General features: G+C 33.5%; 2 protein-coding genes across 3 annotated transcripts; both read left to right on the top strand.

The window, feature by feature from the left end:
• Nucleotides 1-1,068: 1,068 nt before the first annotated feature.
• LOC105362399 (ATP synthase subunit d, mitochondrial) lies at nt 1,069-2,741 on the top strand. Its single transcript, XM_011499839.1, has 3 exons — nt 1,069-1,371; nt 1,639-1,807; nt 2,498-2,741. Exons 1-3 carry the CDS (start codon nt 1,253-1,255, stop codon nt 2,735-2,737), a joined length of 528 nt encoding a protein of 175 aa, XP_011498141.1. The 5' UTR covers nt 1,069-1,252; the 3' UTR covers nt 2,738-2,741.
• A 937-nt stretch (nt 2,742-3,678) lies between these two features.
• homer (protein) lies at nt 3,679-12,060 on the top strand. 2 transcript variants are annotated; one of them, XM_011499530.1, is made up of 7 exons: nt 3,679-4,350; nt 5,075-5,231; nt 5,331-5,462; nt 5,708-6,214; nt 6,382-6,657; nt 6,740-6,936; nt 11,957-12,060. In XM_011499530.1, exons 1-6 carry the CDS (start codon nt 4,322-4,324, stop codon nt 6,923-6,925), a joined length of 1,287 nt encoding a protein of 428 aa, XP_011497832.1. In that variant the 5' UTR covers nt 3,679-4,321; the 3' UTR covers nt 6,926-6,936; nt 11,957-12,060. The 2 variants fall into 2 exon arrangements, with proteins under 2 accessions (XP_011497832.1, XP_011497833.1); XM_011499531.1 differs by lacking the exon at nt 11,957-12,060 and adding an exon at nt 8,639-8,818.
• The last annotated feature ends 333 nt before the right edge of the window (nt 12,061-12,393 follow it).

Here is a 12,393-nt window from a genome sequence, read left to right as displayed (position 1 = left end):
CCCTTTTTTTTTTTTTTTTCTTTTTTTTTTTTTTTTTTTTTTTTTTTGTTTTTTTTTTTGTTAACGCACTGCAATTGTAAAACGAGTCGAAAGAATAGGTGAAAGCTGCATTACAACGATTGGGAAGTTTTAGCGCATCGAATATGGTTGTGCACCGCACGCGCTAAAGAAAGGAAGATAAAGGTTAAATTGTTGGTATGCGAATGGCTTGTGCTCCTCTTTACGAGAGCCTTGTTTACTTTGTACATAGGGTACATGGTGGTAACACTATGCATTTCACTCTTTAATGGAGCATAATTTATTATACTATTTTTTTTGTTTTTATTTGAATTTATGTTTTACACAGTTGGCAGGGACGTGCTTGCAAATCCTTCTTTCCTAATATGCGTATCGATAATTTATTTAACATGGAGTATCGCACGCCTAGAAAGAGACCTACGATGCTTTTAAGAAACGGCAGTTCATCAAGTGACGTACGAGAGCTATAAACATAATCACATAATGTCACATAATCGAACACGATGGACAACAGGATGATATACGATTATCTTTCTAAGAAAATTCCTAAAATTATTATACGCTTGAAAAATTTATTTATACATTTTAACAAAGTCGTAAGGATTAGCAATTACCTTGTATTTTGTATATTGTTTTACTTCAGCAGAGCCTATCATCAACAACACACAAATAGTAAATCGTAAACTGAAATAGACGAATGTAGGCCGCGCGCCATCTCGAGGTAAAAGCTACGAGTCAATGTTGTTCTCTAAATTTGCTCATAAGATAACAATTGACGTTAAATATAAGCGAAATGACAAGCCTATTTATTATAAAAAAAACAAAGGGAACGCAGTTGATAAGAGTCCACATAATTGTAATTTAAATATAAGGATGCTCCCGATTTAGTTCTCTATTTCGTTTGAATTTCCGTTTTATTTTTAATTTGTACAGTCAGAACGAGCTTTGCTCTAAACATTTCATATTTAATTGCAGTACCCGGCACTGCCTAGTTGTGGCCAAACTGTTGACAAAAGTCACCACGTCCTGTTTGGCAGCCTGTTTTATTTCAAGCAGAATGAAAAGTCCGTGACCCCTCGACAATGCGATACTCGCGACAGTGATTACCGACTTGACTATTCTGTTCGGTGTACCGAAGTGGATTGTATGCGCAATCATCGGCCGTAAAATCCTTAACTATTAATTCGCATTTTCGTGTAGTTTTTGATCGCAGTATCGCCAGTGGAGAAGAATCATGGCCGGTCGTAAAGCAATTAAGAATATAAATTGGACGGCCCTCCTCGAGCGCGTTCCAGAACACGAAAAGATGAACTTCTCTTTATTTAAAGCAAAATCGGAAAAATATTTCAGAAGGTTCGCTGAGCCAATTCTATTTATTATGTTACTTTTATGTTATGTAATATGCATATACGTATACATACACATTTATATATATATATATATACATATATATATATATATAACCTATAAGAGTTAGCACTCGTAATGATATCTTATTTATATTTGTTGAATTTCTTTTAATCGATCGATTTTCGACCCGCATTGATTATCTTCTTTTGTATTTACGAGTTTCGATAATGAATAATAATGGGCACGATCGTGGTGTATTATTTTTTATAGTCTCGAAGACTACCCCGAAGAGCTGCCAAAGATCAACTGGGAGCTTTATAAAAAAAAAATTAGCGTTCCAGGTCTTGTTGAAAAATTCCAAAAAGAATATGAAAGCTTAAAAGTTGCCTATCCAGAAGACAAATATACTTCTAAAATTGTCGAAGAAGAAAAGAAAGTTGTAAGTATCTATTTATATTGCTAACTTACATTGCGTACTGCAATTTTATTATACTTTACAAACATACCTAATAAATTTAGTTTCATTAATCAAATAGACAATGTAATACAAATTTGATTCGTGTTATTATATATCTTAATAAATAATGTTTGTTAAGACAAGGCTATTGCTCTAATAAAGCTTAAAAAAGAATTTAAAATGAACGAGTGAGTAAACATTTAAATGTGAAATAACGCAACTTATTACCACATTTTTCTGTCAAAATCAGCGTTCCCTCGTCGCTTTGCAGATATAGCAAATTTTTAATTGGTACAGAGCAAAGTAGTTCACTTTGTTGTCAATTTTTATAAAATAATTATCTTATCCGTTATTTCAGTTTATGCTAGATTGCAAAAACGACGAGTGCTTAAAAGTTTTAAGCTTCAGAAGTTATGGTTATAAGTTTAATTTTGGTAATTTAAACAGCATTTAAAAAGCCTGCAAAAGAAGTGCATGGGTGCCTTTTAAGACGCACCCTAACAAAAGTACAACGCTCATGGCGTATAAAAGCATATTATTACTTTAAATGTTTGAATAATTCTATCCAACATCATTGTCCGAGTTTTATAATTAAAATCTTACGTTAAAATTCAATCTTATGCAATGTCGAGTGCTCGGTTTAAAATAATATAATACATCATCTGGCACTTTTTTTCAATGCAGGATACATTGATTAAACAATTCATCGACCAATCGAATAAGCGCATCGAAGACAATTTAAATGAAATAAAAACATTGGAAAACATGATGAAGTACGGGGACATGACTATGGAAGATTTTAAAGACATGCATCCAGATCTTGCGTTCGACCCCAAACATCCGACAATCTTCCCTCACGAGAAGGATTACCAACCCGACGAGGAGACGGATAAACAGCTAGCCAAGTATTAAACGACAACATGCTACTTGCGATACTCATTGCAATTGGCAATTTTCAAGCCAACCGATTATATAACAACAAAGGAAATCGGTTTTGACCAATATCTCGTCAAGCCCATTCTCAAGCGGGATTGAACGTCAGAAGTACAGCCGTTATCAAGAGTTAATTATAGATAGCATCGTTAATTTTATTTTTCAATATCATTACGTGTAGTCATCTTATAAGAAATTAAATTAATATGAAATAAATAACGATTATGCCATTTGTTGAATTGAAATGTTTACGCAATTCTGCTTTTTGAGTAGGCACACCTTCACTCTCGCACCCTACCCTTTCATTGTAAATATCAATAGTATTGGGACATTATAAAAATATCGTAAGTCAGACGAATAATCGGGCGTGATGACGACTTTGCACGGGACGTCGAAGCACGAGAAAACGCGACAAGGCCACTCGACCGCGCCAACATCTCGACACTTTGGACTTTCGCGGCGAATCCCGAGAATTACCAGCGCCTCTCTCGGCTACCTGGACCTCTCGCATCCGACAATTGTCATAAAATCGATCAGGGACGCGCGCACTTTATTTCTCTATAGCGCCGCTATTTCTCAGCTCGTCTCACGCACACACCCTAACCGACCGGCCAAGCCCAAAGCCGCGCTATATCCACGTAGAGCCGAGAGGTGAGCAGTGACGTATCAAGAATTCGAGAATCTCCCGACAGCACGCACGTTTCTCCAATCGAATCTCGTCGACATTCAATCGCGCGCACCTCTCTTCTCTCTCTCTCTCTCTTCTCTCTCTCTCTCTCTTCTCTCTCTCTCTCTCTTCTCTCTCTCTCTCTCTTCTCTCTCTCTCTCTCTTCTCTCTCTCTCTCTCTTCTCTCTCTCTCTCTCTTCTCTCTCTCTCTCTCTTCTCTCTCTCTCTCTCTTCTCTCTCTCTCTCTCTCTCTATCTGTCTATTTTCTACTTCTATCTACTTGTTCTCTATTTGCCATTCGAATGGTAAGACGACCCACCCAATATAAATAGCCTGGCATTGTTTGATTAAAAATTCGCTAAATCGCTCTCAACGATTTATTTGTAGAAGCATCGCTTGTCCTTAATAATCATCGACATTCATTACGCGCGATGATTACGAGGGAAGTAGCCAAGGGCGAACGAGTGTAGGTAGATCGCGGGTGCGGGATCCCATACGTTGCAGGCAGATGGGTCAGGAAGTAAAAGGGTCGAGCGAGCCGGCGTTAAACGCTTGGAGCCAAGTTCCCTACGTCTCTACATTTATACGGCCCTAAGCGCGACTGTGTGCGTACTCGTGCTACGCAACGTCCCTACCACAATCCCATTTAGGCGAATGGCGGCTGTCAACTGGTGGACGGCGGATAACTAATTCGTGGAGGCGAGGAAAGAATTTCCAATTTCGCGAAGGCGATTCTCGCTGGAGCGTCGATTTGCCTCGGCACCGGCTTGACACCAAGGCCGACTGCCCTCCTCCGGTGCAACGTTCTACTCGTTCTAGCCAGCGAAAGCCAAGGGGAAGGCTTCCGGCTGACGTTTTTATGAATTTCTAATTGATTTACCACCAAGGCAGCTCTTATGACATCCGGAAAGGAAACTACTATGGGGTGAGTTACGCTTGCAATATTTAATTCCTCGTTAATTGCACTTGGTGCACGATTGTTGTGGGTTGGTTTGGAAAGTGGTAGGTACGCGATTCACGTCTACCTTTGCTCCCAGCCTCTTTTTCCCTATGGAGGTTGTCCTTTGAAGTGGTAATTGTTTAAATCTCGCCTAATAAGACGATTGATGAGCTACTGCTCGTTTGCGACTTGGCAAAGGCGGTTCAATTAATTTGTCGACTATTAAGGATACAATGCAATTTCACATCGTAATCATTAATCTATAATAATTTCTTTTGGTGAAGCAGCATTAAAGCGAGAAGACCTTCTTCTCATCTGCTTCATTATCAGTCCATTATCTTTGGGGCTCGACATTACCATTTAGATGCATCGATGCATAGTCTTAGCTTTATTGGGCCTAAATTATTTTATGTCGTCGTTATAATTTAATTGCTTAATTAAATTTATTATATTGAATTTACAGTTCCGTGGCTCGTTTTATGCTTTTGTGGGTATGGTCGTTCAATAATTGTGATTTAATTACATTGTTTTATATTTATTGGAACATCGACTGACTGTTTGATTATGTTTATTCGCAGCTTGCGATTGCAGCTTGAGTTGTAATAACGTTTTATAGCTTGGTAACCGGTGTTATTCGTTTTCAATTACAAACAATCGATGCTATTGCCTTTTCATTTCATGTTTTCAATGCTTAATCTTTGTTGTACAGGGAGCAGCCGATATTTACGTGCAAAGCACACGTGTTTCATATCGATCCAAAGACTAAGCGATCATGGGTGTCTGCATCCACAGCGGCAGTTTCAGTATCGTTCTTTTATGATTCTACGCGTAATCTCTACAGAATAATATCCGTAGAAGGCAGTAAGGTAATTTGTGTATTCTAATATTACTGTTGCTATCAATTTCTTTGTAATTGATAACAAAGATTTTTTTTTTATTAATCAGTACAAATGCAATTATTACAGGCTGTCATAAACAGTACAATTACCCCTCTTATGACCTTTACGAAGACATCGCAAAAGTTTGGCCAATGGTCGGATGTCAGGGCCAATACAGTTTATGGCTTAGGCTTCTCGTCGGAAAATGAATTAGGAAAGGTTTGTTAATTCAATACGAACTTACATTATATATATATATATATATATATATATATATATATATATATATGTATACGTGGAACCGAGCTCTATAAAAAATATTTCAACCCATAATATTTATGAAAAGTTAAATAATATACTTTCCATATCGTATCAAATAATGCACGAGAAACACAGTACATTGCTCTTATTAGTTCCAAATTTATTAACGTGTTATTAATTGACATTATCATACTTTTTAACAGTTTATCGAAAAATTTAACGAAGTTAAAGAGGCAACTAAATTGGCTGGCGCCAAGATTCAGTCAAATAGTTCTTCAGTTACCCCCGCTACAAGTGCCAATGTCAGTCCAATCACATCTCGATCTTGCATGCCTTCGTCGGAGCAAGATCTCATCGACCCTCCAAACTCATCGATGATAAACTCTAATATATCAACTTCTAATAATCCAGTTCCCAACGCTAATATAATCTCCGCTCAAAACAGTATTTCCTCGGTAAGTGGTAGCCCGTTGCCGGCTTACTGCATGCAAATAAAGGAGGATGACTACAAAAGCACGGTTCACTCGAGATCCCAAAGTATTTCTCAACAAAGTACTACCGATAGTCCTCAGCATCAAGGAAAAATGCAGCAACAGCTCAACTCCAACGCTGGTACCGGTGGCCAAACAGCAGAAATGCAACTCAAATATGAAAACGATAGGCTTAAATTAGCGCTTGCCCAGAGCTCAGCTAATGCCAAAAAGTGGGAGGTACGTAAGGTTAAGCCACGCATTGTTACAATACTCGTTGATTTGCATCAGCCACTTGGATTATACCGATATATAGTATAGCGTGTGAATGGCCCTCCGGCAATTAATATTATCTAGTTTAATTACATAATTGTCAAAAATTGCACTTTATCGTATTTTCTTTACAGATTGAATTAGCAACACTTAAAACAAACAATACTAGATTGACAAGTGCCCTTCAGGAGTCCACGGCTAATGTCGACGAATGGAAAAGACAGCTTCAACTTTACAAAGAAGAAAATGCCAGGGTAAAAGCTAAATACGCCGACTTAGAAGCTGGAAAGATCGCAGAAGGTAACAGCGAAGCTCTCAGGTTAAAAGTTGAAGCTTTAGCGGAGGAATTAAGAACAAGGACGGAGGAAGTGAAGGCTCTTACAATGGCTTCCAAGAACAAAGATTATGCGGTATAAATTTAACTGACAAGTATTGTCTTATGAAGAATTTGCTTAAGGAAGGTGAAAATGTAGTGGCTTTTAAAATTTTCAGGCTATACAGAAGGAGAATGCAGATCTGCGAGAAATGTTAAACGTTGTCCAAGAACAATTAGAGATTTCAATGAGCACAAATAAAGTACAGAAGCAAAACTTAGAGACGTTGAATGCTCGATTAGCTGGATATATCCAAGACTTAGCTACAGTGCAACGAGAAATCACAAACACATTGCAAACTTAAGACAGCCTTAGGTAACTTACTACAACACTTACCACTTAGATATAATGCACAAGTCAAAAACGCAATAATCATGCGTGTGAGACAAATTATGTTAAAAAAAATACCTATTGTTGTTGATTATAAACACGAAATAAATAGTCGACATAATTTTACAAGATATTTATTTATGGCGTACATATTGTAAATGTTATGTATGTAGACTCGGAACATTTTTGTACAGTATTAATTGGTACATTTTACAATTTCTTGCAATTGTCTTCCAGTAACGAGAAAATATTAATGATTCTAAGATGCTGAAAGTATTTTGTAAAATTTAGATTTGCTAGAAGAAGGGAGGTTTTGAAAAAATTTGAACATATCATATTTATTGATTTTATTCATAAAAACACCAGTAGGTATTTTTTATCTCGAATATTTACGAATCCTCTTTTTTCCAAAGTGCAATCACTATTGCAGAGCTCTAATAGAATAAGCGCTAATAATTATAAGAATAAAAATACAATTTGTCGTAGCTTTTATTTATACAGTTTCGATTACATTATGATTGTTTGTTTGTTTTGTTTTGTTTTTGGTTCGTTTTTTTTTTTGTTTTCTTTTTTAAAATATGCTATTTACAATACCTATGCGTTTATGCTGTTGCAGTAACAATTGACATTATTTGTCTCTCACATATTATTAAATAATCGATAAGCATCAATCGACAGCATTTCAAATTTCAATAATCGAATGGGCGCTGCGGATAATTTATGCCAATAAAAGAGCCAAAATTTTCTTAATATGGGTATTTGTTTTGACAACACTACTGATTACATGTAATCATCGGATTGAATATTCAATGCGAAACGTTACGTTTCATATTATCAATTTTTGCATCGCACTCTATTTTACGTCGATAGAGATAACAGAACAATAAAGACGATGACCCGGGTGCATCTGGATAAAGTATCGAGACTGCTAGAAAGCTACGATGGATTGACGAAATATGAAATTGAAAATCGTGACCGCAGAGCAAAGATCTTATTATAATGACGTATATAAATATTTTAAGTAATACTTGGTTGCATCCTTTTCTTTGATTAGCGGTACAAAAGTAAAAGTAGAATGCAACAATGTTATTAATGTTGCTTAGACTGAGCTATTAACTATGAGAATTACGTTAATCGTTGTGTAATTATTCAATAATATGGATTGTTTAATAGTGACTTTTTAAAGAAGCAAGTTTGAAAAGTCTTTAAATTGCATCTGTATGTAAATTATGAAGACGATGCAACTAACAGAAAAGAAAGTTCTATGCGATATAGTATTTTAGATATTGCATTCATCACTTTAACGTTATGACATTTGTAATTCATTTTCTACGTTAATATATAATCGGTAATTTTGTTTTTTAAATACGTACACATTCATGAAGTTTTTCTTACCGCAAGAATATTCAAATTTATTCGACTCTCTCTCTCTCTCTCTCTCTCTCCCTCTATATATATATATACATATATATATATATATCTATCTCTCTATCTCTCTATCCATCTTTTTACACGTTAAAATGAATGTCCAAGTGTACAATAAAAAAAAACGTAAAGTAAATTTTATATTTAATAAGCGAATGAGAAGTACGATGAATTAGTACAAGTTTCAGCGAGAAATTTGAAAGTACGATTTTTTTTTTCATCAGAAATATTGAAAAAGATTTTTTATTTATATCATTTGCAGAGTTCATCGTATCGTTAGAAGTTCTTGTTCCAAAGCAATAATTATTTTTAAATCATCTACACTGCACTTTTGTCGACTAATTGAAATACACATTTTCATCGATATGACTTTAAAATTAACCGATTAACATCGACTTCTTACATTCACATAATATAAATTGGTGATTGACGTACTCTAGCATTTATAGTTATTTTTGACTATGTTAAGGATAAAGCATAAGGCATAAGTGTATCTATATATTTATTTAATTAATTAGTAATAAAGTAAAATATCCAATCACATTCATAAAAACAGAAAAATCACAAGAATCCAAAGGCATTTCATAATGAGAGCTTCCGATGATTGGCCGAAACAAGGACAAATTAAGTAAACAAATAATTTTCATCGAATCATTCAAATTAGAGAAAATATTGTACTTTCAATCCTCGCTAAGAAACAGCTTCGGGCGTTTAAGGATTCAGAAGTTTAAAAGAAATGATGTTGTTCTGTGTCAACGCGCGGACCAAGATTAATTAATTAAAAAACAACGGTAAGGTGGATAATTGCTACCGTGACACTTTCCTTATAGCCACTCGTTTTATTTAATTCTAGTCCGAATGCGTCGAAATTTCAACTTGATTAATGGCGTTTCTTTACAATGTTTAAACAGAGACGCAATGACAATAAATTCTGTTACACAAAGGCAACATTATTATTACTACCTTCTCGAACATCGACTCATTGCATCGTTCTCATTTTTACGTTTATGCAACTACCTACTGAACAGTTCCAATTCAATTGAGATTTTTTCAAACAAAATTATTACAGTTCCTTTGTACTATGGTGATGCGAGAGGCGTGCAGAGTCGATAATTAGCTCGCATAGATTTTGACAGAATGTAAGTCGAATTAGTGCGTAGTGACATTGATGACTTTGAGTTTTAGAGTTTTCCTTGTATTAGATAATACAATAATTAAATAAGATGCTAATTTAAAGGAAGCCTCGAATACATTGTGTTATTTTATGGAAGAAAAACAAAAAGTGAAAGATCAAAATAGATGCCAATCAATTTAATAATTGAAATATTATTTCTATAAAGCTATAGAATCTGTTTATGTTAAATAGAAATGAAGCATCGATTAATAATGTTCTTTTGTTAAATAATGGCGTTAAGAAAATAATATCACAAAGAACTAATAATAATTTGTTAGTATAAAGAATACCGATAAGCAATTTTATATTTTAATTTAGTGTTGTGTCAATGTATTTTTCATTTATGCCAGGGTGTCCACTAATTATTATATTACGTCTATCGTCAATAAATTCTCCAAGCTTGTTTTTTATACTTGTATTATTGATTTTTCTTTTCTGTTTTTTTTTTTTATTTTTGTTGTTGCAAATTTCTTAAATAAAAAATTAAATAGACAAGAGTATTTGTTATGTAAGTTGTAAAGTTATAGTTAAAAGTAGTTTAAAGTAGTTTAAAGTTGTAAAAAAAAAAAAAAAAAAAAAAAAAAAAAAACAGAAAAAAAATCTGTTCGAGTGAGCATAATGCTAATTTGCTTGTAAATTTTCCATTCGATACATTGTAATTACACAATATTAGATTCAATCGAATATTCAGAGACGATTGTATACTTAAAAGAAAGTCTTATCAGTTTTATTTCTTTGTCTTGTGGTTTTGCTTGGAATATATTATTTTTCGCCAAAAAGCAGAATAATAATTTTAATCTTTACTTCAGCAGGTAAATAATAAAATTAATGGCTTTTCAAACGTATAGAAATATTTTCCTAAGAACAATGTTATAGTAACGTTTAATCTTGTATTGGGTAAATGCCTAAAGTTTCCAATAAAATTCGTCAATTTTTAAGAGATTCTCGTAGTTGGCACCCTGATTGCGTCAAATACTTATAAAATTATATCTTATATAAACCAATAACTAATCTAGCTTTTATCTCTGTTGAATGATAAAATGAAAAAAAAAGTCTTATAAAAATATTTATACCGATATTTAGAATCTCTCGTATAGCAAATTAGAGCAAATTTCATATACAAATAAATATGGCTTATTTAGTTTAAAAAATATCTTAAGAAAATAGTTATGGCATTACGTCAGATTTTGTATTATATACATATATATTTAACTTTTTAACTTTAAGTCAAGTAATTTAAGACAGTTATTTATACTTTATAAATGCACAATTTAACAAAGCAATTACCTAATTATCCATACGATATTACATTTTTCTTTTAATCCTTTATTACTAACTGTTTAACTTGCCATAATACTACATCCTTTTTCAAATAGTAACGCACAAATCGAGCGTTAGTCAGGATGTCCAACTGCAAGGCTACTGCAATAGTACAATATTAGAATGCAGTTGTTACAGAAATGATATTTCGTTCGGGCAATGTTACCCTAAGAGTACAAAACTACGCTCGAATACTCATATTATTTATAAAAATGTATAGTCAAGTTTTTCAACGAATCCTGCTATCGAAAAAAATCGACGCAATTTAAAGGGTCGAATTTAAAATCCGATAATTACAACAATGGCGCTGCGTTTCATTTTATACGGATTTTAAATTCCAATTTCGGAGTTTTAAATTTTCAAAAATCCTAATTTCGAGCATTTGATCAGAGAAGGTTCCTAAAAAAAAAACAAAAACAACCACAACAACAACAACAACAACAACAACAACAACAACAACAACAAATAACAAATAACAAAAAAACAAACGGAATGTAATTAGATTTCTGGTAGATGTGTACCGGACTAAACTTTTTATACAAGTTAATTTAATTAAAACCCAAAGAGATTGTGTAATTAATAAATTGTGACGTTCACGGTAAATTTGTTTTCTATGTGAAGTATCTTATGTGAACGATTGTACTTTCGTCATTGGACGATAAGTATTGCACAATATGCTATAAGTATAATTTGTATCCATTTATCGAAACGAAAAAAAAACAACAAAAAAAAAACAAAAACACCCATGTAATTAAACCAAGTGCACAAAAATGTTGAGACACTTATTAAATTGCAATGTGTAGCTGCATATTAATAAAAGCCATATGGCTTGTAAATTACATAAACAAGAATGTATCATTTTATTAGTATAGAAGTTCATTGATATTATTATATAATTGCAAACAATGTAGTCGTTTCTTAATTTACCCGTTTAAGTTTCTCTCTCTCTCTCTCTCTCTCTCTCTCTCTCTCTCTCTCTCTATCTCTCTCTCTCTCTATCTCTCTATCTCTCTCTTTCTTTCTTTCTTTTTTGAATAATTTAGCGTGCATTGTATTAATTGTAGTTATGTGACATTACATTAACAGATATCTATGCTATTGAGATTTATACACACTGATGCCTATAAGAAGATAACAATAATCAAGAACAATGATCGAGAACGATAAACAATAAATATATCATATACGTAGCTTTTGTATGGATTTCTTTTTCAAGCACTTCACTACCATAAAACTAATAACAATGATTAAGCCGTTGAATGCGCGTATTTAGAAAATTAATCAAAGCTTCATATATCAATCATCACCTTCATATACCCAATGACTATATCATCACTGGTCGACATTTATTTTTTATCACGTCGTATTATTCATTACCTATTACCGTTATTTTTATTAAATCGAAGCGACTATCATTATCAATGATTTTATATTGGTTAAAAAATTTCTTCGAACGTAATATAACATTAAGGGTTGACTTTTAGATAGCCCTCATTATAACAAAAGTCTTACTAATTTTTATT

Source organism: Ceratosolen solmsi, unplaced genomic scaffold, assembly GCF_000503995.2.
Source record: "Ceratosolen solmsi marchali unplaced genomic scaffold, CerSol_1.0 scaffold35, whole genome shotgun sequence".
NCBI lineage: Eukaryota > Metazoa > Arthropoda > Insecta > Hymenoptera > Agaonidae > Ceratosolen > Ceratosolen solmsi.
The sequence above is the reverse complement of the archived record's forward strand: the minus strand, read 5'-3'. Positions and strand labels throughout refer to the sequence as shown.

Coding starts and splice junctions, on each gene's coding strand:
- LOC105362399 (XM_011499839.1), top strand. CDS start 1,253: ATGGCCGGTCGTAAAGCAATTAAGAATATAAATTGGACGGCCCTCCTC. Junction 1,372..1,638: donor TCGGAAAAATATTTCAGAAG/GTTCGCTGAGCC, acceptor TATTTTTTATAG/TCTCGAAGACTACCCCGAAG. Junction 1,808..2,497: donor TCGAAGAAGAAAAGAAAGTT/GTAAGTATCTAT, acceptor ATCTGGCACTTT/TTTTCAATGCAGGATACATT.
- homer (XM_011499530.1), top strand. CDS start 4,322: ATGACATCCGGAAAGGAAACTACTATGGG. Junction 5,463..5,707: donor CGGAAAATGAATTAGGAAAG/GTTTGTTAATTC, acceptor ACTTTTTAACAG/TTTATCGAAAAATTTAACGA. Junction 6,658..6,739: donor CCAAGAACAAAGATTATGCG/GTATAAATTTAA, acceptor TAAAATTTTCAG/GCTATACAGAAGGAGAATGC.